This window comes from Periplaneta americana, chromosome 14, assembly GCF_040183065.1.
Source record: "Periplaneta americana isolate PAMFEO1 chromosome 14, P.americana_PAMFEO1_priV1, whole genome shotgun sequence".
Classification (NCBI taxonomy): domain Eukaryota; kingdom Metazoa; phylum Arthropoda; class Insecta; order Blattodea; family Blattidae; genus Periplaneta; species Periplaneta americana.
Genome location: NC_091130.1, coordinates 116,735,296 through 116,761,164, shown reverse-complemented (window position 1 = coordinate 116,761,164; position 25,869 = coordinate 116,735,296). Strand labels below are relative to the sequence as shown.

Here is a 25,869-nt window from a genome sequence, read left to right as displayed (position 1 = left end):
TTCAAACTCCTATAATACTCATTCGAAATAACACGTATTTTCTATTTCCTCAAACAGACCGTTTACCTTTAATTCTCTGAATGTCATTGGGTTCGACATAACAGTTTCTTGTCCGTCTTCCTGTCATTAGTTGTGGCCACTTTCTTAGTACATACGACTGTCCCTGAGCACTTGCAGCGTGAGCTTTGTGTACGTTGTACCTGTAACCTTACTCATGCACACGACACAAGTCCCCAAGTTCCGAGCTTTGGTTATTAATTTCTCAAGGCGAGGGGGTGGCAACACCAAACGTTTAGATGAAGTCTGGGTGGATCTTTTTAACAGTACTGAAGGAGAACTCTCAAATTTGAAGAGGGTACTGGAGTTCACTATGTCTATCTCTGGAACAAATGCGTGTGTCGAAAGATTATTTTCTCACATGAACGCTCTATGGACTGATGAGAAAAATAAATTGTCTGTAAAAACAGTAAAATCAATGCTTGTTGTAAAATCATTCTTCAGTGAGATCTGTGTTGCTTTTCATGACGCGATTCTTCAATATAAAAAATTGTTAAGTGAAATTCATTCTTTAGATAAGCATTGCAAGGCCAAGGCGGATTGATTTTATGAGATTATTGTCACGTGAGTATCTTAGTGTATTTTGTAACTACAATTTCTGTACTTCTGCAATAACTTATAAAAACAATTTGAAAGCAAATTACATAAAGAAGCTTAAACTTAATGCAAATATGCTCCCTAACAATTTTGTTTACTATTTTTGTTTACTTACCCTTCTTAGTTAGTAAAGTGTTTATGTAGTAAACTTTACTACACACACACTGAAAGATTCGCATATTTGATGGGTGCGCATACTAAATGTACTCAGTGATAACTGATTTAGTGTCCCGTATTTTTTTTTCAGTATGTCTGGGAACCCTATTTTAGAGCCGGGAAGCATAATAAAGTAAAAAAAAAGTAATACAAATGGTGCTAATGTGCATATTAGGTTAGGTATTATATTTTCTTTTTCTAAAGCCATTTATCTTTGTTTCGAGTCAGTTTATTAAATCAGTACAAAATACCAAAATGCCAATTGCCATTGCCCATATATGGAAGTAATTCCAATCTATGGCCATTTGGCTTTTTTTTTTTTTCAAGAAGTGCTAATATTATACTTACTTACTTACTTACTTACTTACTTACTGGCTTTTAAGGAACCCGGAGGTTCATTGCCGCCCTCACATAAGCCCGCCATTGGTCCCTATCCTGAGCAAGATTAATCCAGTCTCTACCATCATATCCCACCTCCCTCAAATCCATTTTAATATTATCTTCCCATCTACGTCTCGGCCTCCCCAAAGGTATTTTTCCCTCCGGCCTCCCAACTAACACTCTATATGCATTTCTGGATTCGCCCATACGTGCTACATCTCCTGCCCATCTCAAACGTCTGGATGTTATGTTCCTAATTATGTCAGGTGAAGAATACAATGCGTGCAGCTCTCCGTTGTGTAACTTTCTCCATTCTCCTGTAACTTCATCCCTCTTAGCCCCAAATATTTTCCTAAGAACCTTATTCTCAATCACCCTTAATCTCTGTTCCTCTCTCAAAGTGAGAGTCCAAGTTTCACAACCATACAGAACAACCGGTAATATAACTGTTTTATAAATTCTAACTTTCAGATTTTTTGACAGCAGACTAGATGACAAAAGCTTCTCAACCGAATAATAACACGCATTTCCCATATTTATTCTGCGTTTAATTTCCTCCCGAGTGTAATTTATATTTGTTACTGTTGCTCCAAGATATTTGAATTTTTCTACCTCTTCGAAAGATAAATCTCCAATTTTTATAGTTCCATTTCGTACAATATTCTGGTCACGAGACATAATCATATACTTAGTCTTTTCGGGATTTACTTCCAACCCTATCGCTTTACTTGCTTCAACTAGAATTTCCGCGTTTTCCCTAATCGTTTGTGGATTTTCTCCTAGCATATTCACGTCATCCGCATAGACAAGAAGCTGATAAAGCCCATTCAACTCCAAACCCTGTCTATTATCCTGAACTTTCCTAATGGCATATTCTAGAGCGAAGTTAAAAAGTAAAGGCTTTACCCCGCAGTGAACTGGAAAAGTATCAGATAGAAACTGGCCTATACGGACTCTGCTGTAAGTTTCACTAAGACACATTTTAATTAATCGAACTAGTTTCTTGGGAATACCAAATTCAAGAAGAATATTATATAAAACTTCTCTCTTAACCGAGTCATACGCCTTTTTGAAATCTATGAATAACTGATGTACTGCTAATATTACATTTTGATATATTGGAGAAATAATAATGTGGTACTCATACTCCAAAAAATAGAATTATAGGATTATTTCGAGGTGATTATGTTTGTAAGTAGGAGACTGACTGTAGCCATCTCTCGACAATGATCGTAACCAATTAGACCTATAGTATAAATATGTTCTTTGGTAATATACGAAGGTAAATTTATATTTCTGTTGCTCCTTTCAGGATTACCAATATTTCAACTCTAAAAACACGAAGAATATAATTTTAAAGAAGTTCTGGAGATGTTACGATATACGTGAGACTGGAAAGATAAAACGCTTTTTAGATAAAATAATGTCGACAAATCCGAAAAGAACAGTTTATGTTGGTAAGTTCATTGTACGGCTGTTGTGAAAGACGTGTCACCCAAATATTTCAGACATTTGGTATGCCTTGCATATACGGATCTGGCAGGTTAGGTTAGGTTAGATTAGATTAGTTAAGTTAAGCTTTTAATATGCCTTGCATATACTAAGTGAAGCGAAATGTGCATTTCGCGTTCATTTGGAGGTATTCTACCTCTTCATTTCACGGTTAAATAATCACTTTTAGGTTATGTACACCGACAAATTATTTCCAATTTTGAGGTATTTTATAATGTTTTGAAGTCAATTGACGTCTTATTTGAGTTCTTCACATTATAACTACCTTTCCTCTGAAAATTAGACCCTTTTCCTCTCTCAAAACCGCAAGTTACACGTTCTTCACAATCTCCCATTGTGCTTATTGTATAGGCCTATAATATATAATTTCTATGGTATACCAGTTCTGTAATTGTATAGTGAGTTCTTTTTGTTTAATATGTGTTTATTCTTTGCAGGGGGCTTAGCAGAAGAAGTAGATGAGAAGGTTCTTCATGCAGCATTTATTCCTTTTGGTGATATAATGGATATTCAGATTCCTCTTGACTATGAAACGGAGAAACATAGGGGTTTTGCCTTTGTTGAATTCGAATCTGCAGAAGATGCCGCAGCTGCAATAGATAATATGGTAAGAAGGTTAATTAAGCTGAACTACGTACAAAGTCTCTGTTGCACGTATGGAGTCTTAGCTGACATCGTCCCTGTGAAATGAAACTTCACGAGAGAGGATTACTAGAGAATTAATCAATATACAACATTCGAATTTCCTTTGCAGTTTTTGTGAAAGAGTAATCTCTGTACTTCAATTAGAAAAACATTAAGCTTAACCAGACATGGCCATTTAATTAACAGAAGATATTCACAGTAAGAGGTGGAAATTCATGCTTTTTATACTGTCCTAAAAGAATTTTAAGTAAAGTTTCTCAATCACTGAAGTTTTATCTTTAGGAGAAAAATGGTGAACCACTGGTTCCTGGTTAACTGCTGGAGAAGTCACTTTGTTTCGTAAACTCATTACATTTAAATGTATATAAATATATTTTTTTATTGTGTATTTAATAGACCTACTGAAAATCATTGTTATGCTTAAACGTTTTAAATAATTACATGTGCAAACTGTTCTTGAAACTAGAATACCAAAAGTTTTGTAGGTGATGCTAAAGCACTGATCAATATATGACACACCTGTTAATATTCATCATTTAATTGAAGACTGAAACACTCGTAAAGCACAGCAGCATTTGAAGGGTTCAGGACCTTAGTGGGCCAAGCGCCATTTACTAAAACCGTAGAAAACAAGGGTTAAAATGAAGTTATCACTGTAATTCAATGGAAACATATAGCAAGTAATATAAAGTATACACATTCAAACTAAATGATATGTCAATCTTCATTAAACTATAGTATTCACTTAACTTTAACCTTCCCAGTTGGGGCAAGTTACCAGGTTAAGGTTTTTTTCGGGGTTTTCCCTCAACCCAATATGAGCAAATGCTGGGTAACTTTCGGTGTTGGACCCCGGACTCATTTCACCGGCATTATCACCTTCAACTCATTCAGACGCTAAATAACCTAAGCTGTTGATAAAGCATCGTAAAATAACCTACTAAAAAAATAACTTTAACCCTTGCTTTCTCAGTTTTTAATAAATGGCGCTTGGCCCACTATGGCTCTGAACCCTTCATTTGTAGTGAATATTAAAATGCAAGAATGCAAGATGTGTTTTCACATAACTTTTAAGTTTTTGCAAATTCCTACATTATTGACATTAAATTCATCACATGAATAGGACGTTTATTTGGTATATCACAATTTCATTTACTTATACTTTTTCCCTCCTTAATGTACTTGCAGAATCGATATCCAATATCTCTTAGTACACTCTGAATGAAGATTAATTAATTATTTAAAAATGGCCTTTTCTTAATATGATATATGTAGGTACAGTGAAACCCATAGGCAGAGAGAGAACCATTTCCTTGGGGGAGGGTCAAAGCAAAATCATAGAATCCCTATATAACGAGATTATGGGGACATCATTTATCTCCTCCCTCCATTATAGCTTGACCTTGGTACAGTATATTGAATATGATTATTTAATAAAGGTATTGTAAAATAACTCAAAGACTGAGATGGCTAGGACATGTAAACAGGATGCCTGAAACACACACTCCTATTAAAATTTTAAAGGGTAGACTATATAACAGGAGGAGAAAGGGTAGACCAAAGTTAAGGTGGATGGATGGGGTATCCAAAGATCTTGAAATTATGGGAGTGAGAGGATGGACTAACATAGTAAAGGACAGAGTAAGATGGAAGGCTGTTGTTAAGAAGGCCAAAACCCATCCCGGGTTGTAGCGCTAACTGATGATGATTGTAAAATAAAGTAAAATTGTAACAAAATATACGGACAATTTTACTTTTTTTTTCTCTTGTACGGAGGAGGAACCCGAAGACTTGCACTGCAGCCTGAGGCTTATTGTGCTTACCACTCCTATTCTGTGAATGATTGGGTAGCCGAATGGCCACGCTCTTGTACAGGTACGATGGCAAAATGAGTCCGAGATCCAACACCGAAAATTACCCAGCAATTCTGCTTCAATTGGTTGAGGAAAAACCCCAACCAAGTAACTTGTCCCAACCAGGATTTGAACCTGGCCCCACTCATTCCATGGCCAGATGTGCTAACCATTACTCCACAGCGGTGGACCAATTTGACATTTACTTTATCTGTTTATTTAAAAAAAAGTAAAGATATCATATGAAATGTAAATTCTAATTATTTTATTTAATCTCGTCTTTATGTTTACACATTATACCAGGATCACTTTTTTTTTCTGGATTGTTGTGCAGTATGTTGTTCATATGGTGGCCTGAACACCTGCAGAGTTCTAACACATCAGTACAGGCTGTTACAAAAAACATTACAGTGCTTCCATTCCTCAAGTGAGGTACAGTAGCGCTTCTCGTTTAGGCACAGTAAATTTTTTTTCCAACTACAGCACTGCTGTACTTACTAAACGAAACTTTATATCACCCTATCGAGGAAGAAGAAAGTACGAAAATATCTTTGAGTGTGTTTTCTGTCTTCATTTACTCATTTCAGAGAAATCTTTATTTTTAACTTACAGAAATAAGATTTCGATTTATCGATGAAACCCAGCCCATCTACTATAATTTCCAGAGTAGGAAGCACTTACACGAATTTATTGTTATCTTTACCAGAGTTATTAAAATTAATTACCTCTATAATTTTAGAATGATTCAGAACTATTTGGCAGGACAATTCGAGTAAATCTTGCAAAGCCACAGAAAATCAAGGAAGGATCATCAAAAGCTGTGTGGTCAGACGATACTTGGCTACAAGAACATGCAGGAAAAACTCTGAACAAGGATGGTGAATCTGGTACAAAACGATCAGCTGAAGATACTGACAAGGTATGTTCATATCGGTATAACTTGCTAGTAAATTAATTGTTCTTTATGTGCATACACTAATCCATCCTGCTGTATAGAAGTATTGCAGAGGAGGTCACTCATCTGCCCTTCTCTACACAGAGAAATAAACTAATCCAACCTTCTTCCCGAGGAAGGAGCATTGGCAAATTGTATGTTTGGGAATTTAGCTATTATGTTATAAAGCCTTGGACCGAAGTTGCTACTGTGATTATATGCTACAGTTGCAGTACATTTCGGTACTGTCAAGCATATGTTGTCTGCTCTTTTGGTTTTATATTTATGTGAATATAAATAAAATATATTTCGGTTATTATGTATGAAATTCAATAATATATTGTTATAAATCTGATGGAAGTCAAATACTTTAAATTCTGTTTTTGTGTTTAAATGCAGTTATTTTTTATTTTTCAGTTTTGTCAATGTCTGTGTCTACTTTCAGTTCTTCTAAAATGCCCTCATTTCTCATCTGGTCCAATAGTGTGTATCCTCCTGATCTGAAAAATTCCATTTTAACTGCTTTCATATATATATAGGGTGTTCTGAGGTGGTGTTACAAACTTCCAGGGACGACAGCAAAGGGCACATGTATCAATTTGAGATAAGGAACCATGATCCGGAAATGACTGTGTCGAAAGTTATAAGCAAAAATAGTTGTGTAGAAATGGAATTGTAATTTGGCACCACATGCCCTCCTTCCCTTAATCTTTGGAACAGTCATGGAAAGATGGTATGGGCTGGATGTCTCCTACATGGATACTTGGCCCGATACAATCTGTGAGCTTGTCTACTGTTCCCATTGACTCATCCGTATTCGAAAATCAGGTCTGCTTATTCCACTCTCGTGTACTCCTCCATTTCACTAGGACTGATCGACTGGACACTGCAACTTGTACACATACACTGCTGTCTACAGACGTGCAAATCAGGACCGACCATGTCCGTTACACATTACGCTATCTGCATTGCTTTAGTGTAGTTTCCTGTCCCCACCCCTCAGAAGCGCACTGAATGGAATACTGTAAGTAGACAGCATAAACAACATCAGATGAATACAGTATGTGTAAGATGTACAGATAAATACACATACATAAGGTGTACAGAGGAATAAAATTATTTCATTTCCACACAATATTTTGCTTGTAACTTTCGACTCGGTCATTTCCAGACCAGGGTTCCTTATCTCAAATTGATATATGTGCCCTTCGCAATCATCCCTGAAAGTTTGTAACACCACCTCGGAAACACTCTGTATTTTTTTTGAGAGTCCAAGCTTGATTACCATACATCAGACTGCAAAGGACTACTATTTTGTCAATTGTATTGTAGAAGATTCTTTAACTATAACTTTTCAAGTACCGTATTGTTCATTATTCTTAAGATTTGTGTGAATTTTGTAATTTTATTAACATTTGTTTCATGTTATTTTGTTTCAAATTGGATCGTCGAAAATTGTCTTTTTTTGTGTTATTATATCTTCATATACCTTATTTTATTTCAAGGAATGCAGTTCGGTGTTCAAAGGAGACACCGAACTGCACTCCTTGAAATAAAATAAGGTATAGTATGTATATTGATAATTTTATATAGTATTTACATGGTACTTATTATGCTGTATAATGAAAATAATATCACTCAAATTATTTGTTTGTTTGGTCTGTGGATAGATAAACTTCAGAGCTTATACCGCATTGTCTTGGTGTTGGTGGCTGATGTTTCGACCGCTGTGCTGTGGTCATCCTCAGAGCAGTTGGATAAGGAAATAGTCTGCGAGCATGTACATATATAGGTCTCTCAATGGGGAAAGACTTTCAATGATATGTCATAGGTTCTCCTTCTGACATCTGATTGGTTCTTCGTTGAGGAAATAGTATGCAAGCTTGTGTATATATATATATATATATATATATATATATATATATATATATATATATATAAAGATGTCTCAATGGGGGAGGACTTTCGATAGGAAATAGTATGCGAGTAGTATATATATATATATATGACCAGCCTCATGGTCTAGTGGTCAGAGCTTCTGGCTATAGTTCATGAGGACCCGGGTTCGATTCCCGGTTAGAGCATAGGAATTTTTCCTTAAAGGGGATTATTCCTGTGTTCGTCCATGGTCTGGAATTTAGATTTAAGACCTCTCCTGGCACCACATTATCATAATCATCCTATCACATCATCGGGGTAATGTAACTCCGCCTTCCAGGCGCCCCAATCTCAGAAGTGGGTTACAACTAAGCCATGGCAAGGAGAGAAGACCAGAAATGTCGAAAAGACAACCTGGTGGCATTGGATTAAAAAATATATATATATATACAAGCTCGCATACTATTTCCTTATCCAACTGCTCTGAGGATGACCACAACACAGCGGTCGAAACGTCAGCCACCAACACCAAGACAACGCGGTAGAAGCCCCGAAGTTTATCCACAGACCATGTACACCAGCTCCGGAAACCATTTTCTTTTTAATCTTTGTACAGTGCACTAACTGCAAATTTTTATTTATCCCTTTTCATTTAGGAGGAGGAACCTGAGGCAAAGAAATCAAAGAAGAACCCTCAGGTCTATTTTGATATAAAAATTGGTAAAAACAGTATTGGAAGAATAATAATGATGCTTCGAGCTGATATAGTCCCGAAAACGGCAGAGAACTTCAGATGTTTGTGTACACATGAGAAAGGCTATGGCTATCAAGGCAGCACCTTCCATAGAATAATTCCAGACTTTGTATCCTTTACAATCATCTGTTAATGAACTTTTTTAGGGAGGGAATTCTTCAATATATCATTTTGTTTTGATTGAAGATTTATGAATGAAATTAAATTTACAACGTTTCTGCATCCCAGTTATAAATTTATGATTTATGTGTGTTAATATGTTATATTGAAGTGTTTTGATTAGATATTTAACCTCTGGGAACATTTAAATTTAAATACTTGATTAAATGGCGATCTTACTCATGTTAATTATGTAAGCATGTGCGGCTTACAGCTGTTTCGGTGCTACTTGACACCATCCTCAGAGCCTTCTGTGTCTCGGCATCATCTCACCATCGCTGCCTGTTGTGTGGGTGCATTCGTATGATGAGTTGAGTCAAATAGTGTGTGTATTCTAAAATTGATCTGTGTGGTGAGAATTTGATTGCGATGTGTTTTAGTGTGTTGAGTTTTTTATTTTTGGGTTGTATATGTAGGATTTCCATGTCTGTATTTATGTTATTGTATATGTGGTTAGCATTAGTTATGTGTTCGGCATATGTAGATGTATTGTGTCCTTGGTTATTGCTTTAATGTGTTCTTTGTATCGAGTTTGGAATGATCTGCCTGTCTGTGCAATGTAGAAACTGTCGCAACTATTGCATGTGAGTTTGTATATGCCTGTGTGGTTGTATTTATTTGTTTGTGTTGTTTGTGTGTTGAGATGTCTTTGTAGTGTGTTTTCTGTTCTGTATGCTATGTTCTATTTCTGTTTTCTGAATGAAGATGCGATCTTATGTGTGTTTTTGTTTTTGTATGTTAGTGTGATGTATTTCTTGTGTTGTGTTTTGTGTTTGTTGAGTTTTTGTTTTGTCTTCCTTATGATGTTGTCTATTATGTTTGGGTTGTAACCATTTTCTTGTGCTATGTATTTGATTGTGTTCACTTCTTCATTGTAGTGTTGTTGGCTCATGGGTATGTTGAATAATCTGTGTACCATTGACTTGAATGCAGCATGTTTGTGTTGTGTGGGGTGATTAGATGTGTTGTGTATGTGTGTGGTGGTGGTGGTTGGTTTTCTGTATATTTTGAAGGTGTGTTTGTTGTCAACTTTTGTTATGATGATGTGTAGGAAATTTATGGAGTTATTGTTTTCAAGTTCCAGTGTGTATTAGAGTTTTCGGTGTATTTTGTTTATGTATTGATGTAGTTTGTGTATTTGTCGTTTGTTTCCTTTATATAATTAACATGAGTAAGTTCGCCATGTAATCAAGTATTTATATTCAAGTGTTAAAAGTAGTGTACGAAAGATTCAAAATGGATTTAAATTTATATTTACTGTGATGGCAAGTGATATTTAAACACAAGGCTTAGAAAAATGCAATACTTTTCGGAAATGACTGGAATACCTTAATGCAGCCATTTTCAACCAGTGTGCCACGGCATACTAGTGTGTCACAAATGATCCGTTTGTGTGCGGCGAGAAAATAAGAATAGTCAAGGTTTTCTTAGCAAAATTGGAAAAATAATAGTCAAGAGTATTGAAAAAGTGAATCCACGAAAGTCAACTTTCAGCAAACACAGCGCAAGTCAACATTCTGTAAACAGTGTGTGTGTGAGAGCGACAGACAAGAGAATGACTAAAGGTTGCCAGATCAGTAAAGTTAAAATATCATACCATCTGTACTGATAATAAATCTGTAGCCGAAATTTGTCTGGTAATTTTCGATTTTCCAAAAATAATTGGTCCTAACATATATAATTAACCACCCAGAAACCGAAAATCGCTTTTTTGAAATTTTTGTTTGTATGTCTGTCTGTATGTTTGTTACCTTTTCACGTGATAATGGCTGAACGGATTTCGATGAAAATTGGAATATAAATTAAGTTCGTTGTAACTTAGATTTTAGGCTATATGGCATTCAAAATACATTATTTAAAAGGGGGGTTATAAGGGTTCCTGAATTAAATCGAAATATCTCGCTTATTATTGATTTTTGTGAAACATGTTACATAACAAAAGTTTCTTTAAAAATAATTTGCGATAAGTTTTATTCCTTGAAAAATTTTGATAGGACTGATATTTAATGAGATAAATGAGTTTTAAATAACTGCCATCTAAGGCCGTGTAATGAATTAAAAAACAAATGACTTCGTCTATAAGGGGCCTTGGACAGCAACAATCGAAAGCTATGAAAGATAGCCTACAGATAATGTTTCTGCATTTCTATGAAGTAATATCAGAAGCTAAATTAAGCGATTTGTATAATTAATTATTAATTCACCATTGGAAAGTGTAGTTTCTCTGGATGGACATAATGCTATAATGTTATCACAGTAACTTCTGAGTGAATCGAGGACAGCTAAGATTAAAATAGATTCTTATGCACAGAAAACTTGATAGGCTATTCTGTATATTCGTTTCCTGTATTTCCTAAACTAATTTTTTTGACCAAATGAGTGGTCTCTGGATCAAAATGATCGCATTTTAATTTTTGAATTCAATTTAAATTAAGTAACATAATAAACGATTTATCCTTCTATCAAACACGAATGTTCCCTGGATCAAATATCCTATTTTAATTATATAATTACTTTATATTTATTTCTAACGGGTGCAGCGGAGCGCACGGGTACGGCTAGTCTTAAAAATATAATATTTCACTTGTTTTTATGAAGAAAAAAAAATTCTCCTGCTGGTTAGGAACCAGTGATTTAGATTATATGAGTGTGCCACGGAATTTTAAATTAGAACTTTAGTGTGCCAAATGTTGGGAAAAGGTTGAAAAACGCTGCCTTAATGAATTAATATTTCTTTGTCAAAATTTTATTTTATGTTAATTGATTTACATGATATATAGTGAGGGTCACATAAGAACAGTTCCTAAACAGCAAATATTGCCGTCTTGTTAGCATTGCCAACTGTTATCAGATATCACACAATCCTACATACTAAACATTTATTTACCGTATTTTCTGTTGGAGGTTATTCTAAATAATTCAATAATTTCTAACATATTTTTGTAGGCAAACTATATGGGAAAGGGATCAACATGTCAAGTATTTTGTCTAGCACTACGAAATTCATTGGTTTGACTAAACAATCGACTTACAAGACCTAACTTAAAAATGTATTTTGCTTGACCACATGAAATTATTAGTACTAACTCCGAAAACTTGCCTGACTATAGTCTTGAATTATAACCACAACGCAACACATAAAATAACTATTATATATTAATATTCATACTGATATTAATTAATTATTAGTATGTTCAAATTTCACTAGCTTCCATTAACCGACTCAGAAATGTAGTACAATTTTTAATTCCACGAACTCCAGTACCGACAAATATTGTCAATATTTGTCTCAGCCGCCAACATACCAGTTGCAAAATCACTACATTTGTACTGCCCGTGCCTCACTTCCTGAGCTGTTTCTTTGCGGGGCGAGATGCAGAGGGGGAAAGTGGGCTGTCCTAGGTACCGCATGTGCCTACTACCCTATGTTCAACACATCGACCTTCTCAGGATTGCTTTTGTCAGCTATGGAGCAAGATCAGCCATGGACAGGCGAATGTATAGGCTGTCCCCTCACAAAACAAATTATGTCCTTCTCATCAATTCCTGTAACTAAACACTGATACCAGTGGTAGACTACAGTCTCTGCTTGAGATTATCGACCTAATCACGATTACATTTATCACGTGTACACATCAGTAAACTCTTTCCTCTATGGCAGTGTTTCTCAAACTTTTTCCACCGCGAAACCCCTTTTAATCTAAAGTGTAACTGCGGAATCCTTGTAATATTTTATTAGTAATTAATAATTAACAGACAAGTGAAAGCTAGTATCTCAATAATTGTTCAGTGGGACGAATATATTTGCTTTTTAAGCCTGCAATCTGGTTTTATGGCGGAAAGTTGTGGTCTCATTTCTACTGTACTTCTGCATTTTGTCTTTTCGGTATTTTGTTTTAGTCAAGAGGGCTTAGATCTAAGCCCTCTGGTTTTAGTGAACACATATGCAGAGAATCCAGTGATGAAAGTGATAAGTATTATGGGTATTTTCCGTTTTAGATGTTCATCAAACATATTGTCATTAGGCATATTATTGGAATATTATTATTATTATTATTATTATTATTATTATTATTATCATCATCATCATCATCATCATCATCATCATCGGTGGTTTCATGATATTATGGATTCATATTTTCGTAATATTTATATATTTTTGTGGTAACCATTAACAGTAAGTATAAAATAGCCACCGGAGCAGCTCAGTTGGCTAAGGCGCTTGCCTATCGATCCAGGGTTGCGCTTGGGCACGGGTTCGATTCCCGCTAGGCTGATTACCTAGTTGGATTTCTTCCCGAGGTTTTCCCCAACCGAAAGGCGAATGTCATGTAATGTTTGGCGAATCCCTGACTTCATCTTGCCAAATACCATTTCGCTATCGTCAATCCCATCGATGCAAAATAACGTAGTAGTTGATACAATGTTGTTAAATAACCAAGTAAAAAAACGTATGGAATAAAATTTAAAATCATATAGGGATCACGGAACCCCGGAACATACTTTGAGAAATACTGCTCTATGGCAATTCAGCAGTTGTCCAGACTGAACGAAGAGTGGCCTAGTGTGTACATACATTTTCGGAAATCGCCATCAGAGATAATAGCAATAGTGGTAACCATGATTAGAGTATCCAGTATTATAAACAGTAAAAACCCCTGCACTGGCATAAGATAATGTTTTCAACACATGTAATATGCTGCCGTGCCGCACGCTGTAGCTGCCGTGCCGGTCCGAGCAGACCTAAGAGGCGTGGTTATAAGCACTAGGGAGCTCTCGGTTCAGGACGTGAGACACGGGCAGTAGTATTTGTCAGCATCGAAATTCGAAATGAAGTTGGCAAAAGAAAATTCAACCTGCAAACTAGAAAATCACCACAATCCACTAGCATATGTAGTAATGGGGGGGGGGGGGGAATGGTTAGGTTTCACCCTTAGGGTATGAAGTAAGATGACCCGGACTATAAGTGTGAACTCTACATTTCATTAAACATTTCTTTTGTGTGAGAAGGGACAGAAAAATCTTCCCACAGAGTGTTACATTATGGATTTACAGAATTCATTATTCATTCATTCATAGTGTTCTGCCCAAGGACAGGTCTTTCACTGCAAACCCAGCATTCTCCAGTCTTTCCTATTTTCTGCTTTCCTCTTTGTCTCCACATATGATCCATATATCTTAATGTCGTCTTATCATCTGATATCTTCTTCTGCCCCGAACTCTTCTCCCGTTCACCATTCTTTCCAGTACATCCTTGAGTAGGCAGTTTCTTCTCAACCAGTGACCCAGCCAGTTCCTTTTCCTCTTTCTGATCAGTTTCAGCATCATTCTTTCTTCATCCACTCTTTCCAACACAGCTTCGTTTCTTACTCTGTCCATTTCACACGCTCCATCCTTCTCCATATCCACATGTCAAATGCTTCTATCTGCTTTTCTTCATTTCGTCGTAATGGCCATGTTTCTGTCCCATACAATGCTACACTCCACACAAAGCACTTCACTAGCCTCTTCTTTAGTTCTTTTTCCAAAGGTCTGCAGAAGATGTTCCTTTTTCTATTAAAAGCTTCCTTTGCCATTGCTATTCTCCTTTTGATTTGCTGGCAGCAGCTCATGTTATTGCTTATAGCACACCCCAAATATTTGAAGCTGTTCACTTGCTCTACTGCCTCATTTAGAATTCGCAAGTTTACCTTCTTTACTTTTCTTCCTGTGACCATGGTCTTCGTCTTGTTGGCATTTATCTTCATTCCATACTGCTCACAGCTGTCATTTAGCTTCAGTAGCATATTCCTTAGTATCATCTCCTCTTCTGCTAACAACGCCATATCATCAGCAAATCTTACACACTTTATTCTTCTTCCTCCTAGTATCACTCCTCCCATGTTCTGAAAACAGTTCTTCACTAAATCCTCCAAGTATTTACATAATAATATTATTTAATTTTTGTCATCGTGACAACTTCGGAATGCTCAATATTCATAAAAAAAGACACATTTCTTCGACCTTGATACGCTTTCTTACACTTGCAGTAACTACATTAATATCATTCAATAAAAGAATTGTATTCCAATGGATACCATCCCATTGTGGAATCCTGGGAAACGAGACTGCGGATGCTTTAGCAAAGAAGGGCAGCACTGCTACTTACAGACCTGTTACTAAATCTATGTATTACTCTGTGAAAAGATTTATTAAATCTGCATACTTAGACTTTAACAAACAAAATTTGATAACACAATCTCAAGGGAAAAATGGAACTCTCTGCATCAAAATCCACAGTTAATTCCCGATTTACCACGAAAATCGTCTGTAGCTGCATTCAGATTGGCAACAGGCCTGATTGTTTGGCCAAACACCTGCATAGAATTGGAATATATCAGTCCCCTAACTGTCCATTGTGCAACTCAAACCAAGAAATGGATTCGGAACACCTCAAAATCTGTGCTTCAGTGGCTGGTCATGATAATATCTTTGAAAAATATTGGAGTGCAAGAGGTCAAATGACTTTATTGTCAAACGCCTGGCATTAGAAAACAACAACAACAACATTGCTGCCTGGCTCCATGGTGCAGAAACTTAGAATTTCGTCATCCATATTACTAGGCCTATATAAATTCTCGTTATAGAGAACACAGGACAACTATAAACATGAGGCAGACCTAGATGCTGCTACTATTCTGCAATCCGCCACTGAGGTTGTTGCAATGTTGTCTAGTTAACAAAGTGTGTTAGCTCGCAGTGGCGAACTCTTATAATTTTTTTAAGCACATACAATGTATTGCATATAAGACTTCTTTTGATAATGTCATGTGAAAGAGCAATTTTTATTGAAGCTGAATATCCACATCCCATATCTGTACAATCCTCTGCTGGCGAGATAAGCACTAGCCTTGAAGCTAATATAAACACAGCCACCCTTGTTTTGTCAAACCAAAATATAACAGCTGTGAGAGCATTTCTTTATCACACCACTCATGACTGAAACAGCATAATTAAAATTTTCTTAAAAACTACCATTTCTAGCATATTATTGTTTTATCTTAAAAATAATGAACATAGTTGCAACACTGCAGTGCAGTGACCTCTAAAACATGTCGATATGAGTGCCATATTGTAAGCAAAGCATAACTACAATCCTTGCTTTAACCTGCTGGCCTATTAAGAGTATGTATGCCCTGTTGCCAGCTCCTTCATGTGTATATTAAATGTGATGAATAAATTTCATAATTATGTTCTAACTTCTACATTTTAGAGAATAAATTATCAGAACATGAACATTTTATTTGAGTCAGAATGCTCGACAATATCATTGAAACTACATCTTAAAAGTGAGTACTCTCCTTGATATAGAGCACGGTTCAAACGGTATTTTTTTCATTACTTCATCGGTTAAGGCACTTGTCTGCCAGTCTGAAGTTGCGCTCGGGCGCGGGTTCGATCCCAGCTTGGACTGATTATGTGATTGGGTTTTTTCCGAGGTTTCCCCAACCATAAGGCGAATGCCAGGTAATCTATGGCCAATCCTTGGACTCATCTTGCCAAATACCATCTCGCTATCACCAATCTCATCAATGCTAAATAACCTAGTAGTTGATACAGCGTCGTTGAAATAACCATCTTAAAAAAAAACATTTGATTAAAACTTTAAAACTTTCTACAGTTAAATAATTAAAAGTGTTAGGATTTTAAAAAAGTTAATGTACCTTATGACAGGCGGGCCCCATTTCAACACCGGTGTGGTGTCATCTTCAGTGTCCTTCGAACTACCGCTGCTGCAGCTGGTCTTGTTTTCTTAGTTGAATTATTTTTCCTACTACCTTGTTAATTTGTTTACCTTTTTATTTAAAAACTTTAATATTGTTGGTTAGATTTTTAGGTGGTTGATTTGGATATGAAATTTCTAGAATTAATATTGGCAATAAATTAATGTCTATTAAATTTTATTTATATTCGAGATTGATTTTCAGCATTTGCTTTCGTCAGTGGTGGGGATGATATAAAATAATGTATTGTATTGAATTCTAATTGTGTATAAAGTATATGCTGTATACATACAAAATTGCAAGTCCAGAAAACTAAAATACAAGATAGCATATAAAATGAATAACACAATACAGAAATATCTAAATAATCGCATCAAACAAACAAATAAATATAATTCAATCGGGGTTTACAAATTAAAATGCAATAGCTGTCCAGATTTTTGCATAGAACAGACACGAAGATCATTTCAAATAAGGTACAGTGAATACATTAAAGCTATAACTAAACCATACATCACATGAAATTACGCAGAACATATTGCTAACAACAATCACGACTACAATAATATAGAAACAGATATGGAAATACTACATATCTCACCAAAAAGTCTACAGTTAAACATATTAGAACAATACGAAATATACAAGCACACAATAACATACCCACAGCATATACTTAATACACAATTACAGTTCAATATGCAATACAGATTGCCCAGCCTTATAGGCTTTGATGGCAACAACTTTTATCAATTTCACTATGCTGCCATCTAGCGACTGCATAAGAAGTCATGTTATAACTCTCATTTGAATTGCATGGAGCAACTGTACTTCCATCTAGCGGTCATTTTCAATCGACGGTGGTGATCCTGGTGGTTCTTTTCCACATGTTACCGATTGTAACATGCGGGTAGCCAGTCTGTTATATATGTGATCAGGGATATAATCTACAAAGAATGGATGTTAAATCCCTTAACAAATTATAAGATGTGTCAAGGTGGAGATTTCACGAATCACAATGGTACCGGAGGAAGATCAATATATGGAAAGAAATTTGAAGATGAAAACTTTACTTTGAAGCACACGAACCCAGGCACTTTGTCAATGGCGAATTCAGGTCCAAACACAAATGGCTCCCAGTTTTTTCTTTGTACGACACGAACTGATTGGTAAGTTCATGGTCTGTGATTAACTATCTTCTTTTCTTTATCTTCACCTTTCATTGCTCCTCCCTCCATTTCCTTCTTTTGCCAATACAAAAATGGATTTAACTTAGTTAAAAAATCAGTGAAACTCTTGTCCTCACCTAGTTTTTGAAAGTATGATGTATTATCTCTCACTGAGTCACTGTAAATTTGCTTGAATAGGCAGGCATGTAATCAGCACATCCGCTGCACATTTATAATTCCTTTTGTGATTCATAATAAAAGATCGTAATTTCATATAAAAATTGAGGATTGCTAGCAGTTAACAGATGATAATTTTATAATTTCTGCCAGTAATATTATATGAACTAAATCGCATGCTTGTAGATTCTATTTAGTCTTCCAATGCTGTCATGGTAAATTTTTTCTTGGCCATACACCCTACCCAATATTTTTATCCCTCGATATATATTTCACTGAAATACTAAAATAATTGTCTTCAGAGACAATTAATATTAGGTACCCTCCACAAAACTGGCTTCATTTATACACTGATGGATCCTTGATCTCCAGAGAACAAGGTGCCGGTGCAGGTGTTACGTGCTATCTCTTCTCACTTTATAGAGCTCTTGGGTGTGGAACAACAAGTTTTGATGGAGAAATCATTGCAATAAGTGAAAATCTCAGGAATCTTCTATGCCACATCAATAAATTTAAGAATGCAGTTATATTGTCAGACTCCAAAGCAGCTATTCTATCAATAGTCTCTAAACACACACCTTCATCTCAAACAGCAGAAATAACTAAAATGCTCTCTCAATATCACTCAATAAAAGAATTGTATTCCATTGGATACCATCCCATTGTGGAATCCTGGGAAACGAGAATGCGGATGCTTTAGCAAAGAAAGGCAGCACTGCTACTTACAGACCTGTTACTAAATCTATGTATTACTCTGTGAAAAGATTTATTTAAATCTACATACTTAGACTTCAACAAACAAAATTTGATAACACAATCTCAAGGGAAAAAATGGAACTCTCTGCACCATAATCCACAGTTAATTCCCGATTTACCATGGAAATCATCTGTAGCTGCATTTAGATTGGCAACAGGCCATGATTGTTTGGCCAAACACCTGCATAGAATTGGAATATATCAGTCCCCTAACTGCCCATTGTGCAACTCAAACCAAGAAATGGATTCGGAACACCTCAAAATCTGTGCTTCAGTGGCTGGCCATGATAATATCTTTGAAAAATATTGGAGTGCAAGAGGTCAAATGACTTTATTGTCAAACGCCTGGCATTAGAAAACAACAATAACATATATTTCACTCTCTTTTCTCTACCCTTCGACCATTAGGTAATGGATGTTTTCATGTTAAGGAAGAAGTAAAGAAATTGTTTTGCTTCACTTTTTAATTGTAAAACAGGTTTGAATAGAAGAAGATTCTATGAAGCTGTTACAGTAGAGGCATACTTGCCCTAATGAATCCTGGCGCGTGTATCTACAGCACTATGGGGTTTTTCAACCAGAAAAGCTACACCAAAGAAAGCACAATTTTCCATTGCTTCACTAACTTCTGTGAGATGTATATAGTGATAAACACGTGGTTTTAGTTTGCAGCCACAAATACTTTCAACATAAAAATCGTTTGATACTTACACCTCTACAATAAGACATCAAAAGCTTAGTCTTATTTCACATGAAATATGTGCTAAAATTCTTAAGGCTTAAAATATGAGTGAAGGACAGTGAATATTTTTATAACAAGGTGGAACAAACACGACAGGACTCATTCTGCAGAGCAAACATCCGTACTGGACAAACTTGAACTGAACATAACGCCTGTAATGTACGACCTAATGTGTGTGTACCTGTATGCTTGTACAATCTTGACAATACTTTGCAGAATTTACAATTATTACAAATGGCTTTTAAGGAACCCGCAGGTTCATTGCCGCCCTCACATAAGCCCTCCATCGGTCCCAATCCTGAGCAAGATTAATCCAGTCTCTCTCATCATATCCCACCTCCCTCAAATCCATTTTAATATTCTCTTCCCATCTACGTCTCGGCCTCCCCAAAGGTCTTTTTCCCTCCGGCCTCCCAACTAACACTCTATATGCATTTCTGGATTCACCCATATGTGCCACATGCCCTGCCCATCTCAAACGTCTGGATTTAATGTTTCTAATAATGTCAAATGAAGAGTGCAATGCATGCAGTTCTGCGTTGTGTAACTTTCTCCGTTCTCCTGTAACTTCATCCCTTTTATGCCCAAATATTTTCCTAAGAACCTTAATCTCTGTTTCTCTCTCAAAGTGAGAGTCCAAGTTTCACAACCACACAGAACAACCGGTAATATAACTGTTTTATAAATTCTAACTTTCAGATTTTTTGACAGGAGACTAGATGAGAAAAGCTTCTCGACTGAATAATAACAGGCATTTTCCATATTTATTGTCCATTTAATTTCCTCCCGAGTGTCATTTATATTTGTTACTGTTGCTCCAAGATACTTGAATTTTTCCACCTCTTCGAAAGATAAATATCCAATTTTTATATTTCCATTTCCTCATGGTCTAATGGTCAGAGCTTCTGGCTATAGTTCATGAGTCCCGGGTTCGATTCCCGATTAGAGCACAGGAATTTTTCCTTAAAGGGGATTATTCCTGTGTTCGTCCATGGTCTGGAATTTAGGTTAAGTTTAGATTTAAGACCTCTCCTGGCACCACATTATGATAATCATCCTATCACATCATCGGGGTAATGTAACTCTGCCTTCCAGGCGCCCCAACCTCAGTCGTGGCGACCAGGAGAGAAGACCAGAAATGTCGAAAAGACAACCTGGTGGCATTGGATTAAAAAAAAAATTAATTAATTAAAAAAAAATAATATTCTAATGCCCCCCCCCATACTTGTTACAAATATGACAGTCGAGAGACCCCGGACGCAATACTAGAGAAACAGACCTTTTCCCTAGCAATTCATCCAGGCCTCTCACATGGTATGTTGGTAATTAGTAAAAAGTGGGTTACAGCAGTGTATTAGAATCAATCAATCTTCTTAATGTATCTAGTTGTTTGCTGACAACACAGAGTCCACTATAGTCCACTGTAGTCTATTCAGTTGTTTTTCACGAGAAATGAGGGGTATTTTGATCAGTGTTCATTATAGATGCCTGTTGCTAGTAGCCAGAGTTGGGGTGTAATCAATATATACTGCAGGGCTGTGTCTTCTGCAACTGGTACTGACGATTTTAATTTACTTCTTTTGTGGTTTATGGATGGACAGTATAGAAGAATGTGTTCCAGATCTGCATCATGATTATTACACCACGGACAAGTAGGATTATCAGAAATGTGAAATCGGTGTAAGTACATTTGAGTGACAATGTGACCTGTTCTGGCTCTTGTTAAACATGTTTGAACATGTCTGGGCAAGTTTTTGTACATTTCCAGGTCATTTGGTTTCTTTTGTACAGACTGTAAAATTTTTCCTTTGTCAGAAGAGAGCCAATTGTTGATCCATAGGTTTGTAAAATGAGACTTTACTGAAGCAAAAGCACTGGATAGAGATATCACTTGAAGAGATCTTGGTTGCAAATATGTTGCCTGTTTTGCAATATTATCGACTTTCTCGTTTCCAGGTATACCACAATGACTAGGTATCCTCTGAAATGTTATTTCCTTTTGGAGTTCTTTTAGTTTACAGTGTATTAAAAGATAAAGGTAAATATCGGTATCAAACGATTTTTATGTTAAAAGTATTTGTAGGTGCAAACTAAAGTCATGTATTTATCACTATATACATCCCATAGAAGCCAGTGAGGCAAAAGGAAACTGTGTCTCCTTTGTTGTTGCTTTTTTGGAAAAATTTCATTCTTTTATATATGGTCCTGGATTCCAGCATTGTAGAAGTGGACCATTTATATTTATGAACGTCAAAGAAGATATTAGAAACAATATAATCTAAGATCAGTACAGATCTCCGTGTAAAAAATACAGATTTCCATGCACAAATGTAGCACCCACATGCTCCGTATGGGCAAAGTTTTCTCTTCCCCATACGATTCATTAAAACATTATAGGTTCCCATATGTCACATGTCACATGGCCTCCATGACAGCACTGGTCTTGTCTGTTAAAAGATAATTTCACAAAGTATGTAAACTAGTTCACTGTTAGTAAGTGTAATACTATACATTTACCAAACTATTTAACTGCATTATATGCATGTTGTTGTAATTGATCTGCTATCAAATGCAGTGTGTTCGTTTATTATATACCGTGTCCCTTTCAAACCTCCCACATTTTTAATTAATTGCTAACAAAGTATGCGAAATTATGAAATGAGACTGGTATTAAAAGAAAGAGAAACTCAAAGAATTGTTATATCATTTGTTTGAAGTTAATTCGTCTGTCACATGTTGGGCAACAATGGCATAAAACAAAATGGTGACTCTGCAGCAACGCGCACAAACTGTGTTCTGGTATACAGAGATGAATGCAAAGAAATTGCCTGAGAGAATATGGCCTGTCATCTGGTTTTAATTGTTGAATAATTTGCACCTTGTATGGGTAGTTTTTTATGAACCACTCAATGCACAGTTGATCTCGGCACATTGATCTACCGGGACGCACGGCGAATTGATTTTTGAGGACTTGTCTGAAATCCTGCTCTAATTTCTTCAATTTTCTCTTCTGAGACACGTCAACGAGAATCTCCGGATTGTTTGTTCACACTTCCAGTTGCCAGAAACTTCTTACAACATGCCTTAATGGTTTTCACATCAGGTGCATTTCTTTGCACTGTAATTATTGATTTCATCTCTGCATACCAGAAAACAGTTTGTGCGCATTGCTGCGGAGTCGCCATTTTGTTTTATGCCCTTGTTCACGCATGCACAATAAGATTCCTCTGACTTGACGCCAAATTACATCAAGGCTGCACAATCAGTCCTTAAGACATTCCAAATGGCTGGATGTTGTCCAGACAACCCCATGTTGTGATAAAAATAATTACAGCATAGAAGAGGGAGCTGACGTTATATAAAAAGAAATTATATGTTCTTTAATTATATTTCAACCTTGCAAGAAAGATCTTTCCATTAACTTCTTAATGGTGTGGTTTCTTATAGGTTGGATGGTAAACATGTGGTATTTGGACATGTTATCAGTGGAATGGATGTTCTGAAAAAAATGGAGGTAAGATATTTTTAAGTTTCCCTGCTTAAATAGGATAGATAGTGAAACAGTCACCAGCATAGCTGAGACAGTAACACATTTGCTTCCTGATGCAGAGCTGTGCTCAGACATGGGTCGATTCCCGCTTCGACTGGTTACCTACTTGTATTTTTTGCGAGGTTTTATCCAACCATAAGGCGAATGCCAAATAATCTATGGCGAATCCTCGGTCTCATCTCACCAGATACCATTTCGCTATCATCAATTCCATCAACACTAAATAACCCAGTAGATGATACGTCATTAAATAACAAAGTAAAAAAAAAAAATAGTAAAACCCCTTACCTATCTCTGGGGAAATTAATTCAATTTTTTCCCTAATTGCAAAATCTTAAAATAGGGTTTTTACTTAATATAAGCAATTAAGTACTGAAAGTAGAAATTAAAACACACTTAGGCAATGTAACTACATTGTATGTAACCTACATAATTCTTAATAACCATTAAATTTGCTGTTAGGAAACACACATTAACAATAAACAGAATATGATATGATATTTTAATAAAATCACAATAACATGTAAAGACCATCATGTTCCAACTCTTGAAATGTTAGTGTTATTTTTGAAAATGGAAATTATGGTTCTATTGTAGTATATTCCTGAGAATTGTGACACACAGATCTTTCATTTATTTAATTCCCAGTTCATTTACAATGTTTAAAAGTGTGATATTGTTCAAGGTTCTTTGAATCATCAACATTTTAAATTATAAGTTGTTGTTGGGTACATTATAATACAAGGCGTCTGCATTTTATTTCAGAAATGCGGAACTAAATCTGGAGTACCAACAGAAAAAGTAATAATATCTGCCTCTGGAGAGTTGGTATGATTCTTATGGACTCAAAGACGTGTGATTTACTAGAACCACTGAAAACAGCACTCCCAGAGTTCCCCATTTGCTCGGGGCCAAGACTGTTCAGGACTTTGCCCAGCTGTACTATGGAGTGAAGACATTTTCGAAATACGTTCCATTCCTAATTTCTTGAATGCTGAGAAAAGAAATGAGAATATTGAAGATAATTTTCAAAATGCACAAAGACCTCAACAACAAAGAGAACTTAATCTTGAATTGTAATGAAGAATAACGTTTTATTCTGATTATGAGTGTTAGAAAGAACTATTAAAAAAATTATGCATAATAATATAACCTTTACTTTTTAACTTCGCTCTAGAATATGCCATTAGGAAAGTTCAGGATAATAGACAGGGTTTGGAATTGAATGGGTTACATCAGCTTCTTGTCTATGTGAATGACGTGAATATGTTAGGAGAAAATTCACAAACGATTAGGGAAAACACGGGAGTTTTACTTGAAGCAAGTAGAGAGATAGGTTTGGAAGTAAATCCCGAAAAGACAAAGTATATGATTATGTCTCGTGACCAGAATATTGTACGAAATGGAAACATAAAAATTGGAGATTTATCCTTCGGAGAGGTTGAAAAATTCAAATATCTTGGAGCAACAGTAATAAATGTAAATGACACTCAGGAGGAAATTAAACGCAGAATAAATATGGGAAATGCCTGTTATTATTCGGTTGAGAAGCTTTTGTCATCTAGTCTGCTGTCAAAAATCTGAAAGTTAGAATTGATAAAACAGTAATATTACTGGTTGTTCTGTATGGTTGTGAAACTTGGACTCTTATTTTGAGAAAGAAACAGAGATTAAGGGTTTTTGAGAATAAGGTTCTTAGGAAAATATTTGGGGCTAAGAGGGATGAAGTTACAGGAGAATGGAGAAAGTTACACAACGCAGAACTGCACGCATTGTATTCTTCACCTGACATAATTAGGAACATTAAATCTAGACGTTTGAGATGGGCAGAGCAAGTAGCACATGTGAGTGAATCCAGAAATGCATATAGAGTGTTAGTTGGGAGACCGGAGGAAAAAAAACTTTTGGGGAGGCTGAGACGTAAATGGAAGGATAATATTAAAATGGATTTGAGGGACGTGGGATATGATGATAGAAACTGGATTAATCTTGCACAGGATAGGGACTGATGGCAGCTTATGTGATGGCGGCAATGAACCTGCAGGTTCCTTAAAAGCCATTTGTAAGTAAGTAAGTAATAATATTTTTAACATTGAAGTATGACATAAGATTGAAAACACTTTAGTAACAAGAGAACTGTTTATAAACTCATGCTGAATCCTTCCCTAAAACTGTGTCCATAGTTATATCTCTATAGCAGACATACATTTATAAAAGAATAGCTGCCCATATTAATTATATCGCTTCGAAATTGAAGTTTGAATAAAAGATTATGGAAAAGTGAAATAGCCTGCTCATGCAGCAGATGCATCCATTGGTAGGACACAACCTTGCTTCACATGTTACACAGTAAAGTAGAGGTTCACGGAAGAAGGTAACTCAACAGTTTACTCCTAGTATGCGCCATTGTTCCTGAATACAACATTTCAAGTTTTCACACCCTTAACAGCTTTTTTTTTCTATCTTCTATGAAAATGCAACTATTTGTACAGTTTTAGGGGAGGTTTCAGTATGAGTGCATTAACAGTTTCCTTATAAGCATGAATTTCAGTCTGCTATTACTATGAGAAAATGAGGCTTGGAAGACATGTTGGTAACCAGAAAACATAACTGAATAATTTATTGTTGTAATACATCGCAACTTGAATAATTGACTTGTAATTTTTTATTTGATCTAGGCCAAATACTTTCGTTGTTCTTAGCAGAAGGAATGAGAAAGTATTATCACTCATCTATTTTCTGTGACTAAAATGGGGTCGCAATAATGCAGTTAGGCAATGCTCAAT

The 25,869-nt window shown here is 35.9% G+C and overlaps 1 protein-coding gene across 1 annotated transcript; it reads left to right on the top strand.

The window, feature by feature from the left end:
- Nucleotides 1-2,490: 2,490 nt before the first annotated feature.
- On the top strand, nucleotides 2,491-24,235 carry cyp33 (peptidylprolyl isomerase cyclophilin-33). Its single transcript, XM_069845979.1, has 7 exons — nucleotides 2,491-2,648; nucleotides 3,141-3,310; nucleotides 5,941-6,120; nucleotides 8,670-8,876; nucleotides 17,677-17,858; nucleotides 22,981-23,047; nucleotides 23,849-24,235. Exons 1-7 carry the CDS (start codon nucleotides 2,615-2,617, stop codon nucleotides 23,915-23,917), a joined length of 909 nt encoding a protein of 302 aa, XP_069702080.1. The 5' UTR covers nucleotides 2,491-2,614; the 3' UTR covers nucleotides 23,918-24,235.
- Nucleotides 24,236-25,869: the final 1,634 nt, after the last annotated feature.

Excerpts from the sequence above, each read along its gene's own strand:
- cyp33 (XM_069845979.1), top strand. The coding sequence starts at position 2,615 with ATGTCGACAAATCCGAAAAGAACAGTTTATGTTG. Across the intron at positions 8,877-17,676 it reads ATAGAATAATTCCAGACTTT|ATGTGTCAAGGTGGAGATTT; the intron begins GTATCCTTTACA and ends ACAAATTATAAG. Across the intron at positions 23,048-23,848 it reads ATGTTCTGAAAAAAATGGAG|AAATGCGGAACTAAATCTGG; the intron begins GTAAGATATTTT and ends ATTTTATTTCAG.